Source organism: Orycteropus afer, unplaced genomic scaffold (assembly GCF_000298275.1).
Source record: "Orycteropus afer afer isolate SDZICR_OR568_19922 unplaced genomic scaffold, OryAfe1.0 scaffold00002, whole genome shotgun sequence".
In the NCBI taxonomy this organism is placed as follows: domain Eukaryota; kingdom Metazoa; phylum Chordata; class Mammalia; order Tubulidentata; family Orycteropodidae; genus Orycteropus; species Orycteropus afer.
Genome location: NW_006921589.1, coordinates 35,441,384 through 35,460,778, shown reverse-complemented (window position 1 = coordinate 35,460,778; position 19,395 = coordinate 35,441,384). Strand labels below are relative to the sequence as shown.

Genomic DNA, 19,395 nt, shown 5'->3' with positions numbered 1-19,395 from the left:
ACCTCCTCAGCTTTGGGCAGCAGGCCCTTCTTCTTGGGCAAACTGAATGACTGCTCTACACACAAAAGCTGAGTTGGTGAAGATCTGATTCTTTGAAACCTAGAAGACCATGACTCTACCCTTTGACACACCATACATGGGGGCCCCACCCATTGAGGCCCCAGAGGCCATGGCACCACCTTTTGCAACTGAGGCAGCTCTGCTTGCTGTGTTATTTCCAACAGTTCTGCCAGTCTCTGAGCTGCTTCACAGATGGTTCTTTTCTTGGAGGACAACACATGTATCTCCTTCGGCCTGTTTTTGACCTATAGAATTCCTAGAGGCAGACAGCATTACTTCCTCTTATTCTTTCTCTGTCCCTTTCAGTCTAAGTTGATGGGTTTTGCGCTGTGGTAGTTGATTAGATCCATCAGTCACAGGCTTAATCTCTTTAACAAAAAGTTGTGTAGCCACTTCCTTAGCCACATGTGTCCCTAGTTTGTACCACAGAATTTTCTAAACCTTTAAGCTCTGTTTTCATTTCACACAGTTCATTTTTAAGTCCTTCTCTTTCCCCTCAAATTTTACTATAAGCAGCAAGGAAAAATGAGGTGGCTCCTTTAAGATCTTGCTTAGAAAACTCAGCTGAATATCCAAGTTCATCACTTACAAGTTCTACCTTCCTCCAAACATTTGAACATAATTCAGACAAGTTCTCTGTCACTGCATACAAAGCATAGCCCTTCCTCCATTGTCCATCACATATTCATCATTTTCTTTTAAAGCTTCACTGGAAGTACATTTATCATCGACATTTCTAGCTACATTCTGTTGCTCATGCCATAAGTATTCTCTAAGACAATAGAGACTTTATAGCTCTCCTCACATCCTTCCGAGCCCTTACCAAAATTTTCTTTGATGTCCATAATTCTGCCAACAATCTCTTCAAGAGAATGTAGGCTTTTACTATTGATGCCATTGTTAGGTGCTGTTGAGTCATTTCTGACTTATAGCAACTCTGTCAACAGAATGAAACATTGCCCGGTCCTGTGCCATCCTCACAATCATTGCTAAACTTGAGGCCATCAAGCAGCCACTGTGTCAATCCATTTCATTGAGGGTCTTCCCCTTTTTCTCTGACTCTCTTCCAAGCATGATATCCTTCTCCAGAAATTGGACCCTTCTGGCAGTATGAGAAAAGTATGAGAGACAAGTCTGGCCATTCTTGCTTCTAAGGAGCATTCCATCTGTACTTCCTCCAAGATAGATTTGTTGGTTCTTCCAGCAATCCACGGTACATTCAATATTCTTCGGGAACACCACAGTTGAAATGCATCAATTCTTCTGCAGTCATCCTTATTCATTGCCCAGTTCTCACACGCATATGAGACTATTGAAAAGACCATGGCAAACCTTAGTGACATCTTTGCTCTTTAACATGTTAAAGAGGTCTTTTGTAACAGATTTGCCCAATGCTATCCATAGTTTGGTTTCTTGACTGCTGCTTCCATGGGTGTTGATTTTGGATCCAAGTAAAATCAAATCCTTGACAACTTCAATCTTTTCCCCATTTATCATGCTGTTGCATATTGGTCTAGTTGTGAGTATTTTTGTTTTCTTTATGTTGTAGGTTGTAATCATTAATTTTCATCAGTAAGTGCCTCAAGTCTTCTTTACTTTCAGCAAGGAAAGTTGTGTCATCTGCACATTGCAGGTTGTTAATGAGCATTCCTCCAATCCTGATGCTGCATTCTTCTTCCTATAGTCCTACTTCTTGGATTATTTGCTTGGCATACAAACCGAGTAAGTATGGCTAAAGGATACAACCCTGATGCACACCATTTCTAACTTTAAGCCACACTGTATCCCCTTGTTCTGTTAAAATGTGATTTGTACTATTAGGCATTTTAAAATTCTTCCAGCCTCCACCCATTACCCAATTCCAAAACTGCTTCCATGTTTTAGGTAATGGCTATAGTGGCACCCCACTCCCAGTACCAAATTCTGCCTTAGTTATCTAATGCTGCTATAACAGAAATGCCACAAGTGGATTGCTTTAAAAAACAGAAATTTATTTCCTCACAGTTTAAGAGGCTAAACGTCCAAATTCAGGGTGCTGGTTCTAGGGGAAGGGAAGGGCTCAAAAGGAAGGTACTTATCTCTCCTAAGCATTTGCTCCTGGGCATCTTCACATGGCTTGGCATCTCTCTTCCCTAAACTCTATTTCTTTTGCTTGTCTGTTTCATCTCTTTTATAATGTAAGAGAGATTGACTCAACATATACCCTACAATAATCCCACCTCATGAACACAACACATTTCTAATTGGGATTATAAACAAAGATATAAGGGTAAGGGGTACAAAGGTAGAATATTATAGATTGAATTAGGCCCCCTCCGAAAAAAATGTATTGTAAATCCTAACTTCTATGCCTGTGGTTATAATCCCATCTGGGAATGGGCTTTCTCTGTTCACGAGACGGGATTGTTGTAGGGTGTATCTTGAGTCTATCTCTTTTGAAACATAAAAAAGATTAAACAAGCAAGAGAGGAAGCAGAGATGGGGAAAGAGAGTTGTGAAGGTACATGAACATTGTCCAGGAGCAGAAGCTCAGACAAGGCAAGGACCTTCTTGGAGACCCAACAGAGAGAAAGTCTTCCCCCAGAGCTTCTTGTTGTTGTTATTTGCCATCGAGTCAGCCCCGACTCATAGTGACCCCTCCTTGGGTTTCCAAGGCAGTATCACTACGGAAGTAGGAATGACCAACCTTCCTTCCGAGGAGTGGCTGGTGGGTTTGAACCGCCAGCGTTCTGGTTAGCAGTCAAGTGCCTTAGGCACTATGCTACCAGAGCTACCCCCACCCCCACCCCCAGAGCTAGCACCATGAATTCGGACTTCTAGCCTCCTTAACCTGTGAGAAAATAAATTTCTGTTTGTTAAAACCATCCACTTGTGGTATTTTTGTTATAGCGCATTAGATAACCAAGCCAGTAGCACTGTCAAAGGTATTTGGAAGAGGAAATAATATTATCTGTGAGCTAAAATGATACTGGAAAGTGGATCATTTAGGATTTAGTTCTGCTATTTTTGTATGCTTTATTTTATAAGTGAATTAAGAACAACATGAGAATTTGGAAAAAAGAATTTGGGAGAATATCCCTAAGATCTACCTAAATTTTTCATCCTGTTGCCATCGTTTTTTTTTTTTTTTTTTTTTTTCTTAATCATTTTCCCAATGTTAACTATTTGGAAAGATCTAGAAATCATGAAAGATTAACTAAGTCCTGGTTAAGTGACCTGAATGATTGAATAGACATGTGGAAAAGCACATAAACCCATTTTGTGTCCTGGAGTCAGGCAGATTCTCTTCCCTCCCTGTTAATTGAGGATAATGATATTGCAAGGTGTGGTCATGAGGGTGTAAAAGGATCATGAACATAAGAGGGGCCCCATCAATGTTAATTTCCTTTCTCTTCCTCCTTTGAAGCCAACAGCCATCTGTTCACTGCCCTGCAATGTGCCTTCTACTACTCTAATTCTATGTCTTTGAATACATTGGGGCTTTTATTATTGTTGCTATTCAAATATTCAATAAGTAAATAATCAATAATTGGGTCAAAACAAATGTTTTTGAAAGCTGACTATATGTTAGGCCCTGTTCCAGTGCTGGGTAACTTTATGACTGAGATACAAGTATAGGTTTCAGTGGTTCATGGAGAAGAGACAGTTAACACAATATCTGCAATATGTCACGAGTTCTACAGTAATGGCAACTTCATGAGCATGCAAGGACTTGTAATCATCCTGATAGAGCAGATCAGGGAAGGCTTCCTGGAAGAACTGATGCTTGGACTGATCCTTGGAGTTAGGGGAAAAAAACTCAAGATGGGCACAAGGATATAAGATACAATGATACAAGATATAGGGAGTAGTAGCAGGTCAATTGAGTTGCCCTTTTTTAAAATCTGTTATTTTAACTTCTTTTTATGTATTATTTTAACATCCTTTTTGATATCTTCTGTGGCAGAGGCTGTTAGTTGCCTATGAAATATCCCCTCTCTCTTCACTTGTCAATTAATAGACTAACTAGAAACATTTACCTGTCTCCCTTTCATTCAGGTGTAGGACTTCAGAACGATCCACAGAAGAGCATGCTATTCTTTGTTCCTTTTCCGTCTCAGGCCTGAAAGGTGGACGTGATAGCAAGAGTTCTAGTATCACCCTGAACCATGAGGAAGAGGAGCATACACAAGGAAAAGTGGAGCTGTGAACTGAAAAGAAGATGAGTCCCTGACAACTTGATGAAGCCAGTTCAAGTAGACACCTCCTTTACGTGAGATAGAAAAACTTACATTGAATGAGTCATTGTTCCTTTGTGGGTTGGTTTTATTTTTCCCTATCATATGCAAACCAAAAACCAAACTCACTGCTTTTGAGTCGATTAGGCTCATAGCAATCCCTCCTTGGGTTTCCAAGGGGTATCTCTATGGAAGTAGATTGCCCAATCTTCTTTCCGAGGAGTGGCTGGTGGGTTTGAACCGCCAGCCTTCTGGTTAACAGCTGAACCTAATCCTAATCAATCCACCTTCCAAGACCTTTCTAGTTCACAATTACTTCTTTCTCTAAATTCATAGCACTTGTCTCTACCACTCACTAAGTAAATCTCTGTCTGGAAACAACCCTTATTTGGCTATTTCATTCTACCTGGATTTATTACGTATTCTTCCAACAAGTTAGTAAGCTCCCTGAGGGCAGAGAGCTAAAGTCATACTTTTTTCTGTGTCAACTTAGTTCCTAGCAAATTATCTGGCATAGAGCACATGTTTAATCAATGTTCTTTAGAAAGAATGAGGGGGATTTTTAATCTTTGTTTAAAACTCATCATAGAGGAAAAACAATGTAAAGAAAAATGTTTATTCTAAAAGAAAAAAAAAAAAAAACACAAAAACTCAACCCATAAGTGATGGCTTGCGATGCCATGAGTTTTCATTTGAGAAAATTCTTACTCTGCTTTTTTGAAAACAGAAGTCTCCAGAATAAAGACTACCTTCTAGGCTGTAAGTCATCTGTGTGCAGCAGAGCCTCCCACATTCTGAGTATGTTACCCCCGGTGAAGGTAACTCCTAAAAACACAGCCTCATGAATGTGGAAGCTACTTGTGTTAAAAGTCAGGTTATCGCACAAATGCTTTCCTTCCTTCATGTCTTAATCCCAAAAGCAGAATACATTTGCATTTGCATTAAAAGTATCCTGTTTCAACCTCGTTGAGCCTCTACTTTGTCGTTAAAGTTTATCAGTGCTGGTGCTTGGGCGCTGTCTGCCTCTCTATGAACACCCCTTTCCACAATTGTCCTTAAAATATGTCTACATGGTCCGTGGGCTGTTAACACTCATGAAAAAAAAAAAGACAAGTGAAACTGAGGAAGAAAGGAAAGAAAAGTTACATCTTTATGTCAGTGCAGAAAAATGAAAAAAGAAACAAATGAGAAAGAGCAATTTACAGTATCAAAAGAAAAGAAAATCACATTTTAATTTACTTTCTCTTTGCCAGCTCTGAAGCTAAGCACTTGCTCCCTCCTTATTGACTTTAGTCTTTTGAGCAATTTTTTCCACTGTAAGCACTTTCTAAAAACTCATTTTCACACATTTCTCAGATACATCAATACTTCCGGCATTCCTCTATGCACACATTGTGGTACCCCGGCTCTAAATATAAAAGACTTTTATTATGTCCATTAACCACGGACATATGTGCTCCAAAAGTTTCCTGACACGCAGTCATTTGTGGTTTTTTAATTATAAACAGAAAATATTCACTAGAAAAATAAAGAAGCAAGCTCATAAATATATCTTTATACATTTGAGTTTTGTTCATACATGTAAAAAAGATCGGAGAAATGACTCTCTGAGTGTCCAGCTCCGGGATGTGTGCGTGCACGAGTTTATATACACTCAGAGATGGTCATACTTTCACATGTGCAACTAAATCCATGAATAGGGCAAAACTCTAATATCTGTGATTGGTGGTACCGCTGTCTTGTTTCTAAAACAAAAGAACAGATTTCCCTTAGACTCACCAGGTTTCACTCCACATGAAAAATTAGAGGAAAGAAGGCAATGCCCAGTAAAATACTTGACAAATGAAGTCGTATTTATTGAATGCGTTTTATTTTAACAACCCAAAAATTCTAACAGCCTAACAATGCACATAAGTTAAAAATGAATTATCACTTAGTGATAACAAAGATAGTTGATTTACATGGAAAAAAGAACATTTACAATATGTTAATCCTTATTCACATTGTTGATACCGCAATAAAACACAATTTGTTTTCTTCATTTCACAAAAAGAAAAAAAAAAGGCGGGAAATTGTGCTTTGTCAAGAGGCACTACAAGAGAAAGTTTCTTCTTCCAAATAGATATTATATGACAGATATTGAATAAATAGACATATATGCATTGTAATTCGCAAAGATCTGGCAAGACCACAGGCTAAAATGCCCACAGATTCACTTAGAACCACTGCAAACTCAGCAGTGAAATTAAAAAATAAAAGGCAAGACTCAGCATTGAAAAATACCTAATAAATTTTTGGTTGAAGTGTAAAAGATACCAAATGTGGATGCCATCGATAGATGAACCACCTTGTAAGAGCTTGGCAAAATCAGTTTCCATTACGTGTACAGAGTGACCTTCAGCAACAGTGTAAGAAGACAATTTGGAAAGAGTAACTCGGAGATCAAGAAGCAGCCCCTGTGGACGTTCTGATTAAAGCTGCAGCATACTACAGAAAAGAAAAGGATGGGCCCAGGGCTGAACTGCAAACCCCCATCCTTTTGCAAAGGTATAGGATGCTCATGTCAAGATACTTTTTTTAAACATCATTATTTGAAAAAGTACAGGAAAATGTCCCTTTAAAAACTCCAGAGGTTACTGAGCAGCTAGAACTAGCTTGTATTGCAACATGTCTTCTCCCTGTATATTGTAAGTTCTGAGTTAATATCTACACATAGAGGTTTTGTTTTTGTTTTTGTTTTGTAACTCCTACCTTTTATACCTTTCAAATATATAAATAGTATTAACAGTTTATATTACAATGTTTGTGTAGTAAACAGAAAATAACTTTCAAAGTGATATTGCATGAGGTCTTTGACAAGGTTGCATGAGAGCACAACTCAAAAAAAAAAAAACAAAAAACTACTAATCCAACCATGTGGGACTGTCTGCTGGCCATTCTGAAGCATAGATTGGACGCACTAGGCCAGTGTTGAAGGTGAGGTCTCCTCTTGCAGTTACTATAAGTAGAAGTGGAAAGTAATGCTACTGTGTTTCTGATAGGAAGCTGGAAAAGGGTTGGAAAACTATAGTAGATTGCAGCTTTAATGTTCATTCCACTAAACAGCCAGTGGACATTAGTTCTGCTTTATGTAAGGTAATTGCTATGTGGGTAACTGGGGAAACGTTTCCGTTTACGATCAGTAGGTGATTCCACTGAAATCGCTTTGCTTACTCTATTGCCTGGAGCTGCACAATGATTCAAAAACAGGTTCTCGCTCGGGTGGTCATCCCGGGAAAGGGATGGAGGTTTGTGAGATCAGGGACCGCAAATGTTTGGGTTACAAGGATGGTATGTGGACGAAGCCGAGGAAGCCCAAAGTGGAACAGAAGTGAGAAACGTCTTTTGGGGAAGGGCGGGATGGAGAATGATTCAAGAGGGAGTCCCTATAACTGCACAACAACCTCTTTTCTAACTTAACATCACACTGAAATATTTTTTATTAACACAAACAAAACTAAGTCCCCCAAAACAAAACAAAACAAAAAACCCAGTAACAACAAACACCTTTTAAATGAGCAGGCTTATTAATTTTAAGATTTGAAGCCACGAACGGGTAAATAAATTTCACAACAAAATGTGGCTCATACTATGAATTCCATATATCCAACATCGAAATGTCATTTTATCAAGACTGCATTAATGGATACATTTTCTCTGCACTGCACTTCAGTTTTACTTATTTGGAATTCCACAGAAACGCATCTGTTCGCTACAGTAATGACAAGTTGAATAACGGAACATATCGAGTCACTTTAAGTGTGCATTGTGTCTTTAAGAGTAATTTGATTTGTATCATTTTAAGGTGCCCTGATTTTTTCCACTTTCCTTCAATTCTTTCTCTTCTTTTTTTTTTTGGCAGTGTTGATTTACTTTGTTAAATACATACCTCAAAAATTACCCATCAAGCTGCCAGACAGGAAGCCATAAAATTAAAAAAAAAAAAAAAAATCAGGGACAAACACAGAAAATAAATAGGAATTCAAAAATAGTCACCCCACCCTGAGAGCAGGCCGCAGTTTATCAAAAAGCCAAAGCGACTCACTGTGAAGTGGTTTTTTTTTTCTTTAATACATAAACAAGTCTTTTCTTTAAGAACTCATCATTTCACAGTCTATTCTTTCAGATTGTAAAGTTCTCTGTCCCATGCAATTTTAATATATATATGTAAATATATAGATATATACATATACATATACACACACACTCGTAGCTTCCTTCATTGATTTCGTAGGTCTTTTCATCCTGAAACTTGCCTGATGTCTCTTCTGTAAGTGCAAAGATAATGAAGGCAGAGTCTCCTGTGATTATAATTACTATGATCCAGACCACTGTAAAAGTGTAACACTTTAGTGTCTTTGCCAAGGCAATGTCTGATTCAGAAATACTGAACTTATTCAGTCTACAGGTATATCCTGTGCAACAAAGTAATGTCAAAAAAAGGTAAGAAAAACAAAACAAACAGACAAAAATAAAATAAAGCAAAAAAAAAAAAATTTTTTTTTTTTTTTTTTTTTTTAAAAAGAAACTAAAACAGAAAATCCTTGGACCGATGTATTGCTTTGCGTGGTTGGAGTTCACATTATCTCTGGTCGATTTCAGCAGGTGCAGCCTTGCTTTTGTCAGCACTTTCCTCCTCGGCCTCCACTTTGTACATCTCCTCCGAGCCCTCCTCGCTGTCGTTCTCCTCGGACTCCGTCAGCAGCTCCTCGTCCTTATACTCAGCCACGTCCACCGCCGAGCCCAGGTGCTCCTTGAGCTTCCCATGATGCTTCACGTGGTACCGCTGGTTCTGGAAGAACTTGATGATGGTGTGTTTGGGGAGATCCAGCTGGGCAGAAAGAGTGTGGATGGCTTCCTGGTCAGGGTACAGGCCCACATCATGAATAAAGCTTTGGAGGATTCCCAGGGCTTCTAAGGAGATCTTTGTGCGAGACCTGGGCTTTTTGGCACAACTGTCTTCAGCCGGAGGAGGTGGGGGAGGCGCTTCTTCTCTGGGAGGAGAGCTCTCCTTGGCTGGCTGAGATGGTTGTCTATGAAGGACCTAAATAAATAAATAAATAAATAAATAAATAGAACATTTGACTCATAATTTTCCTCTTCAAAAGTCCCCCACCACCTGAAACATGTATTATTGATCTAGCCTTGGATGGGGACAGTGGTGGTTCAGGGGTAGAAGTCTTCCCTTCCGTGCGGGAGACCCAGTCAGATTCACGGCCAATACACCTCATGCATGGCCACCACCCATCGGCCAGAAGAGGCTGGGTGTTGCTATGATGCTGAACAGGTTTCAGGGGGAGCTTCCAGACTAAGACAGACGAGAAAGAAAGGACTGGTGATATACTTCTGAAAATCAACCGATGGAAACCCTACATATGGCTCAAAAAAACCCAACCAAACCCACTGCCATCCAGTCGGACCCAACTCACAGCAACCCCTCCTTGGGTTTCTGAGATGATATCATTATGTAAGTAGATTGCCCAACCTTCCTTCCAAGGAGTGGCTGCTGGGTTTGAACCACCAGCCTTCTGGTTAGCAGTCAAATGCCTTAGGCTCTATGCCAAACATATGGCTCACAATCGTCCAACTCCCAACCAATCATGAGGATGGCACAGGACCATGCAGCATCATGCTCCATTGTTCATGGGCTTGCCATGACTTGGCAGCTGACTGGAAAGCAACTACCAACAATATCTAGCATTGGAGTTATGCGCTAGTCATGTAAATTAAGGTGTTTGGAAGCCTTAGAATCATTTCTGGAGATTTAGAATATCATCTACAGAGCTTGGAGGTTAATAACAGTAATGTTATTACTAACATTTATATTCTGAGGCACAAAGAAGTTGTCATTTGTTTGCCAAGGTCATTAGAATTCAAGCAGCCTGACTCCAGAGTGCTGCTAACCACCAGGATGTGTCACCATTCTGAGGGGCAGTTACAAGAAACTGAGCCCAGAAAGAAGGTACAGGCTTTACAATCAAGCCACCTGGGGTTCAAGTCCAAGCCCTTCCACTTAGCTAGGTGTCACTGGGTAAGTACTTTGATATCTTTAAGCCTCAATTTCACTATCTATAAAGGCTGATATAGCACTGACCTCATAGGGATGCTGTAAGCATTAAATGGTAAAGAATAGCTCTTGCTTTAAATCAGGGGTTCTTCTATAAAGAGCCAGATAGGCAGTATTTTAGGCTTTGTGAGCCGTACAATCTCTGTTGCAGCTACTCGACTATACAGTTGAAGCAGCCATAAGAAATGTGAAAATAAATGAGCGTGGCTGGGTTCCAATAAAACTTTATTTACAAAAACAGGTGGCAGGCCATATTTGGCCTACAGGCCATTTGCCCACCTTGGCTTGGAGCAAATGTCCAATGAACAGCAGTCATTATTATCATCAGTCTACAATTACACTTAGATTGTTAAGAGGAAAAGTTAATACTTAAATCAGACAATCTAGCCTTTGTAACATTAGAACATAGAACTTTTCTTATTTTTACCCTTAAACAATAATGTCTTTTAAAATAAAAACTTCCAAATTAATCTAAAGATGCAACTGTTTCTTAGATTATGAATTGTAAATGATCATTTTATATTCATATAAATGGATTGTTAATCCTCTGTTTTGCATAGACTTCCTAATATCTGTTCTTTTTTTTTTTCTTTTTTGTCTTTTATATCAGAATTTTCCAGGTGTTGTAACTACTTTCAAATTTTCTTTTATCTCTACCTAGTCCCACTCATGAAAAAACAAAATGTCCAGGTAGAAAAGCTTACTCTTGATCTTCAAACTGCTTCCTCAACATTATCTCTCTGCATAGGATAATTTCCCATAGAATATCTATTCATCGACTTTTTTCAATCTGACAAAAGAAAGCAAGCAATCCAGCGAGCGTGTCAGAAAGTTCCGCCCCTGCTCTCACCGTCGGCCTCTCTGATATGGCCCTCATGGAGACAGGCGGGGGGCGTGAGAAATAGTGAGACACTTCAGCCACTGCTCACCCCGTACATCAGTGGCAACATACTGTAATTAGAAAGCTGCCATGATTGTCCCCACTAAAAAAGTATTATGTCAACCCCAAAGACAAATGCCACATTTCTTACACTCAGAGCAGTGCCTAAACTTCCTGGATCCTCCTTAGAGAGAATAGTAAGTTCACTTTTTAAAAAGTGCACTCTTCATTTACCATTCATGTTTTTGTGATCTTATTCAAGTTAGCATAACAAAGTAAATACTGATCAGAAGTCCGGGGGAAATCAAGCCAATAAATGTAGAAGAAAACATCTAGTTACAATTAAAGAGCCACTCGTGCCTCTACCCTTACCACCATTACTACCACCACCACACACTATCCATAGGACCCAATTTTTTAACTCAGAAACACCAGCATCAAAGCAAGCATTCAAGAAAAAATCTGTTATATTATAGACCATCTAATGAAAAAAAATAATTCCCCACCAACATGGACATGACAGTCTTCTTCTTACAACTTAATATTAAGGCAAATGTAATTATTACCTAAATGAATTTATTTTTTTAGTAATAAATTATTTGTTGTTGTTGTTATGTGCCGTTGGGTCGGACCCGACTCATAGCGACCCCTCCTTGGATTTCCGAGGCAGTATCGATACAGAAGTAGATTGCCCCATCTTCCTTCCGAGGAGTAGGTGGGTTTGAACCGCCAGCCCTCTGGTTAGCAGTCAAGTGCCTTAGGCACTATGCTACCAGAGCTCCTAATAAATTATTTATTATTCAATAAATTTATTATTTAAATCATTTATTATTTAATAATAAATTATTACCTAAATTTTTGCCTAAGTAAGGTAAAAATAAACAGAAGAGGTTAAAAGTTTTCAAATAATAATCAATAATCAAGTAATAGTTAAAGAATCAGATGCAAATAAGAATATCTGTACCAATAAGCTGACTGCTAGTGGCAGAAAGAAATCTAAAATGTAGAACAATGAAACAGTGGCACTAAATGCCCATATAATGTGGACCAATTAAAATGAATGTTCTTGGCATTTTCTTTACCACTTTCAACTAAGAGTAAACTCATGTGGTCCATTGTGGTAAGCTGGCATCAGCAAAAAAGTGAGAGCTACGTTACTTAAACGTCCTAATTATACCCGGCAGGGAAAGCACAGCTGCATGGTGGCCTGCGTGGCTCACGCCAGCCTTGGTGGCTGAAAGATATTTGCTCTGAGGCCTCATCTGGGCAGCCTGAGCACTGTAATAAATAAACCGCCATGTCAACAGGTGAGGATTTTATTTCATGATGAAAGAGAAAGAAAAAGAGAGAAAGAGACTGAGGTTATGTACAGAATACATACTTAAAGAACATAGACTCAAGAGTGAATACCCTCCATTAGAGCAATTGTGTTAATTGAAAAACAAAAGAGAATTAAAATGCCCCATTTTCTAAATTATGCTTGCCTTCTGTAGTAAAAGTCAGCATAACGGTTCCATTTAATTGAATAATTAGATTGGTTCTTTAGGGGTTTTCCATTGTGCATTGGTTAGATTTAAAAGGATTTTCCAAAACTAGACTTTGAAGTTACTAATCTTTCTGCATGATAGGGTTTGTTCTTCTCCTTAAATCCGACCAATTGGCCTACTGCACCTCCCCTAATTCCTTAGAATCGAGCAGTAGGAATACATATGTGCAAAGAAGCCACATACAAAATACAGAAACAGTACTATTTACCATGTAATAAATGCTTATTCTGTGCAGGCACAGTTCTAAGAACTTTACATGGATTAACTCATTCAGTCCTCACAGTTTCTGACAAAGGTGGTATTTGGATCAAGAACAAACTAGAAGCATGTAACATCTTGGGAGAACCCTGTATATTGAAAATTATAAACAAAGGCAGCTGTCAGACTGAGAGGGTAGGATCCAAGGGAACAATGGCAATGGCACTGCCATCACAGAACAGGGAACTGCTTCTCAGACAGGAAACAGAACTAATAATAAAGAAAATCTAAAAAGTACAATATCTACTTTCTGATCAGACAATATTCGATAATGAGTTGGTAATAGGACAATATTTACATGAAGAAGGTTAAGTAACATCTCTTGGGTCTTTGAACAGAAAAGAAAGAACAGCCAAAATACAGACTGACACAATGAGCAGCTCTAACATGAAACTGTCTCATAATTGAGTAAAACAAAACAAAACAAAAAAGTAACTGCCGTCGAGTCAGATCTGACTCATAGCAACCCCTCCTTGGGTTTCTGAGGCGGTATCACTGTGGATGTAGATCACCCAATCTTCCTTCATTGCAATGCCACTTTTCTTAGGCTATAACTTCCTTTCAACAACAATATACATAATATAGGAGATTAAGAGTTTCCAAAAATTATCTGTCCCAACTATCCTCAATCCCCCAAATTACTCCAGGCAAAGAATTATTTATTTTTTCTAGTCAATTAGTAGCAAAAAAAAAACCATGGATTTTCTCTCCAGTCAATTGCAGTAGTTTATTAACAGAACGTTCCAGAAACTCTTCTTGATATGGAGTAGTGCTTTTCTCTACTGCTAAGCATTTTGAGCAAAATAGATCAGAGCCTAACATTTATAAAATGGTCTCCCTTAGACCTAAAACCAAAAAATCAAACTCACTGCCATGGAGTCGGATCTGACTCGGAGTGACCTCTCCTTGGGTTTCCAAGGCGGTATCTCTACAGAAGTAGACTCCCCAATCTTCCTTCCAGGAGTGGCTGGTGGGTTTGAATCCCTCCTAAAATCTTTCCTTCCAAAGGGCATAATCGAGTCATCCATTCTTCACTTTCTCATATCTAGACTAAATAATGTCACCTCTTTTAGCAGGTTTCTGACCCCATTTCACTGAGTTTTAGTCCATCTATTTGGATCTCTCCGAACATGTTCTCAATTCCTCAGTAGCTAAAATGAATCAAGTTTGGTTCCTGTACCAAGCAAGTTCTCTCTATAACTTTAGGGTGAAGTCATGTCATTGATTCCTACAGGATGGGCCAGTTCATCACCTCATTTTGTAGGTTAGGCCATATTTCTGGCTGTTTGATGCTTTTTTAATCACAAAGTTCACAATTCCCTTAAGACAAAGAACATCCTGCCAACTGAATAGAGACAGGCTCTTTTCTAATAAATTCTTCACATGCCTGGGATTGTAAATTTAATGAGCTTCTTCACAGTTATTTACGTAAAACTGACCAATTCCAAAGGCTTTCCAGACTCATTCTTTTTCCCTTTTCCAAAGCAGGCTCAGTGATTGCCCTCTTCTGTTCCTAAGGTACATCACTTCTCTTTATGTGATTTTCCCAAATGACAAAATGTATCATTCTGTAAAGATAGCTATCCATTTCTTTGCTCTTGACCACTGCATGACCAAACTTCCCAATTCATCCTAATTTGATCAATTTTGGTTTGACTTTTTCCCCATTACAATAGTACTTAATCTATTCAATAATTCATTTATGATGATTTCTGTAAAAAGAGTGTCAAAAGGTTAAGGTAAAAGCTCTCTTTATAATGTCTTCTATTATGGATCTTTGTCTCTGACAGTTGGGGTTCACAGCAATGACATATCTAAGTAACTTCATTATTACTACTAATGGCAACAGAAGTGACAACAGGCATTAGAATTCCTGGAATGTTTACCATGAGCCAAACACTGACCTAAATGTTTTAAATGTATTTTGTGTTATTTAATCATCACAGTAATCCTAAAGATAAATATTATTCCCATTTTATGATGCAAAAACTGGAGTTTTAGAGAGTGTAAGTAATTTGTCAATGTCACAAAACTTATAAGTAGCAGACTGGGATTCTAACACATATCTGTCTGATATTAAAGCCCATTTTTCCTAAATATTATATTCTCTGTTTTCTATGAACAAGATTACATAGGCAAATTGAACTAAGCTTCTAAAGGAAAAAAGACAGGTAGTAATAAGGACTATTAGCAAAAATACACCTCAAAAAAAAAAAACCTCACTGCCGTCAAGTCAGATCTGACTCATAGGGACCTCTCCTTGGGTTTCTGAGGTGGTATCACTACAGAAATAGATTGCCCAGTCTTCCTTCCGAGGAGTGGCTGGTAGGTTTGAACCGCCAGTCTTCTGGTTATCAGCCAAATGCCTTAGGCACTACGCCACCAGAGCTCCCAAAAACACACCTACTCCTTACTTATTGGTGATCTTGTTATCTGACATTTCCCATTAACGAAAATAGTAAAAAAAAAATCTACTATGCAAATATTTTGTGAATTAATTATGTATGTCTGACAGTAACAAATGCTAAGGTATGAGGCTGTGATGATTATATGTCAAGAGAGCTGGGCCATTATTCTCACTGCTTCATAAGTTACATAATCATATTATTTTGCAGTTATGTAATGATCCAATTTGGCAGTTATGTAATGATGTAATTTGTCAGTTATATAATGAAGTAGCCATCCTCCATTTTGTGATCTGATGTGGTCATCCTCCAATTCTACATAATGTCGATTCTCACATAATAACCTCATAATAACCTGGTCTTTGGAACCTAACCATGTCAACAAAAGTAAAGAGTGGGTGTAGAGCAGTGCATACGCAGGAGAACTGGAAGGAGAAACAAATATTTCAGATAAGGTGACTCGAGGAAGGCTCCCTGAGGAGACAGTAAGTATTTGAGCAGAGGCCTGAAGGAAATGAGGACTGAGCCATGGAAGCACAGTGTTTCGGACGAGAGACAGAGCAAGCACAAGAGGCATGAGGCAGGAATATACTTGGTGTGCTTGAAAAACATCAAGGAAGCCTGTATGTTAGCACTGTGCTGCCCAGTAGCCACTAGCCACATGTGTTTATTCACATTTACATTTGAATTGATTAACACTAAACATAATAATAATAAAACAATGTAAATCCAGTTAGTCACATCAGGTACATTTCAAGTACTCAGTAGCCACATGTGGACAGCACACACCTAGAGTAGTTCCAACAGCATAAAAATACTGAGGGACAGCCACATGCTAGAAGGGGCAGAATTAGGGGGAGAAATGGTGACAGAGGTAGCAGGGGTCAGAGCACGTAAGGCCTTGGCATTGTATTGCAAAAGCGACGGAAAGCTATCAAAGTGAATTCCAATCATGTTATCTGATATAGCCAAAATATAGTATGACTTACAAATAGCTACTTTTTCCAGAGAGAAAAAAAATAAGATTCATATATCCACATACTAAGTTAGAAAAACTGAGCTGGCAACTGAGTATCACAAATAGCAACATAATCATAAAAACAACCAGAAGGATGCATTGGTGCTTCCATCCCCAGGAGAATGGCTAATTTATATTCAACTAATGATTGCCTTCTTCATTAGGGCTGCTTATCATATCTAAAAGGAATTATGTTTAAAATAACTAGCCTTGGGTAGAAGAGTAGAAAATGTACCCATTTACCAAATATTTATAAAATGTCTGCAATAGTTAGGAAGCCCTCATGGTGCAAAGGTTAATCACCTGACTGCTAACTAAAAGGTTAGCAGTTTGAACCCACTCAGTGCCTTTGCAGGACAAAGGCTATTGTCACTGAGTTGATAGTGACTGACCCTATAGGACAGAGTAGAACTGCCCCATATGGTCTCCAAGGCTATAAATCTTTACAGAATCAGACTGCCACATCTTTCTTCCGTGGAGTAGCTGGTGGGTTTAAACCACCAAACTTTTGGTTAGAAGCTGAGTGGTTAACCACAGTGCCACCATGGCTCCTTCTGTAAAAACTACAGCCAAGAAAACTGGGTAGATCTACTCTGTTTCTTGAGGTCACTATGAGTCAGAATTGACTCGACAGTACCTAGCAACAACAACTATTTGGGCCTATTAATTTGTAAAGCTTTCAAAAAGTCGTTTTATATCCAACAATTGCATTTTAAATATTTACATACTTAAACAACTTACTTATATAGAAATAAAACTGTAAGCAACTTATGTAGCAATATAAGTTATGCTTAGGTCATAAGTAGAACATTAAAAATCCAATACGTTCTTAATAAATTGCTGAAAGTTCTCTGGGATGAAATATGACATGCATAAATACAAATGGGCATGAAGATGACGATGAAGGAAGAGAAGTTGTAAATATATCTTACAGAGCCTCGACTTCAAAATAAAACCTGAAACCTCCCTGCCTAGTCACAAAGCACAATCATAATGTGGATACACGTTTCAAAACTGCCTTCAAAACCAAAAAATGTTGAAAACAAAATGGTATGATGACAAAAGTTGACTAAGGAAGATAAAACAGCTCTTCTTAAAGCGCTCAGTGTTCAAATAGATTGTGAAAGCCTCAATGAGAACCAGCTGGGAGCCATGTGTAAAATATAATGGTTCTTGCCTGCAGGGAAGGAAGTGAGATCCTGAATGATTAAGTTTAGGAAAGTATATAATCCACTGTATCATTATGGGGTGAACTGGATTACTTGTAATAAACCAAGACTTTGTGGTCTTTTTTATAGAGAGAAAATGAGAAATTATTAAGGAGGTGACTGTATGGGGTGGTGGACGGAGTATAGCAGTAGTTCAAACAGAGTTCCCCAGGTGGCTGTATCCACCTCTCTCTGACCAGCCTCACCCAGAAAGCTGACCGTGTGTCAAGTCCTAAAGGGTAATGGTTATTTTATTTAGTTTTAGTTAAGATCAGAATTTCATTGACTTGCTTAATTTCTACCCATCTATGGCAATATTTCTTGGAAGGAAGGTTGGGCAATCTACTTCCATAGTGATACTGCCTCGGAAACCCAAGGAGGGGTTGCTATGAGTCGGGTCCGACTGGATGGCACCTAACAACAACAACATGGCAATATTTAGTTGATAAAAAAAAAAAAAAAGGAAAAGCATTCTTCCACTGAAAGTTCACATTAAATATGTATTTAATGGGCAATGAAAACAACTAGTTGGAAGCCCATATGCAGAACTCAATGAGTTAAATAAATGAAGAATAAATACTGTTATTTTAAAAATATACTCTCTATAAAATATCATATAAATGAGGTATCCATCCTAAGTTTAATAATACACTTCTATCCCCTAGTATTCTCTTTCTTTAAAATGAACAATTTAATTTTGGCTGAAAAATTAGAATATAACTATTAAAATACTATATAAAAACAATGTCATTATCATTAAACTATTAATGTAATAATGCAATATTGTAAATATTCGTGTAACTATTAATGTAACAGGTGTTCTCATGGTGCAGTGGTTAAAGCATTTGGCTGCTAACCAAAAGAGTCAGTGGTGCAAACCCACCAGCCACTTCATGAGAGAAAGATGAGGCAGTCTGTTTCTGTAGAGACTTACAGTCTTGGAAGCCTTATGGGGCAGTTCTACTCTGTTCTATCAGGTCTTCTGTGAGTCAGAAGCAACTGAAAGGCATTGGGTCCAGTGCTTACAATGAGCTATAGATGCAACAAGGGGGTTTCTCACTACCATCAAGACAGAAGCCAGGACTGGAGTGCATCCTTTGGACCTGAGATCTCTGCGGATGGTGCCCCCACACCCTTGAAGCACATTTTTGGGGTTCTCAATAATTTTTAAGAGTGAAAAGTGTCCTGAGGACAAAAAGTTTGAGACATTCTATTAAATGAATCACATTCAACACATAGCCCTACCTTCCCCCTAAGGATAAACGAACACTGTCATAGTGATATTCAAAATGGACTATACAGTTAAAAACATCCTTACTTGAGCCAAGTCACTCAGGAAAGTCTTGAAGAGTGAGTATAGAAGAACTTATACATGCATTACAATTTGCCTCTTGACTTTATCACTCAAAGACATTTTCTCAGGCAAATCATATAGATACACAGTTCAGCACTATTTCTAACTTCAAATGATATTAGTTGAGTTGGCACTTATGGTTGTAATTTCACATCCTAACATTATAAGACTTATTAAAAACCATGGTTTAGTTTTGTTGCTTTTTTTGGATTATACAGTATCCTAAGGTCAAAACTCAGGAAATCTGTTATTAAAAAAAAAAAAAAAAGTATCCATGAAGTGATGACAAATTGCAGACTACAGGTGTTAGATTACATTTTGACTTCAGGCAGGTTTAATATA

General features: G+C 38.3%; 1 protein-coding gene across 1 annotated transcript in view; it reads right to left on the bottom strand.

The window, feature by feature from the left end:
• Window positions 1-8,898: 8,898 nt before the first annotated feature.
• Window positions 8,899-19,395, bottom strand: part of SATB2 (SATB homeobox 2) — a 207,994-nt gene continuing 197,497 nt past the window's right edge. The window contains exon 11 of the mRNA XM_007935347.2: window positions 8,899-9,360. Coding sequence (XP_007933538.1) covers window positions 8,899-9,360 — 462 coding nt within the window. The remainder of the gene's footprint in view (window positions 9,361-19,395) is intronic.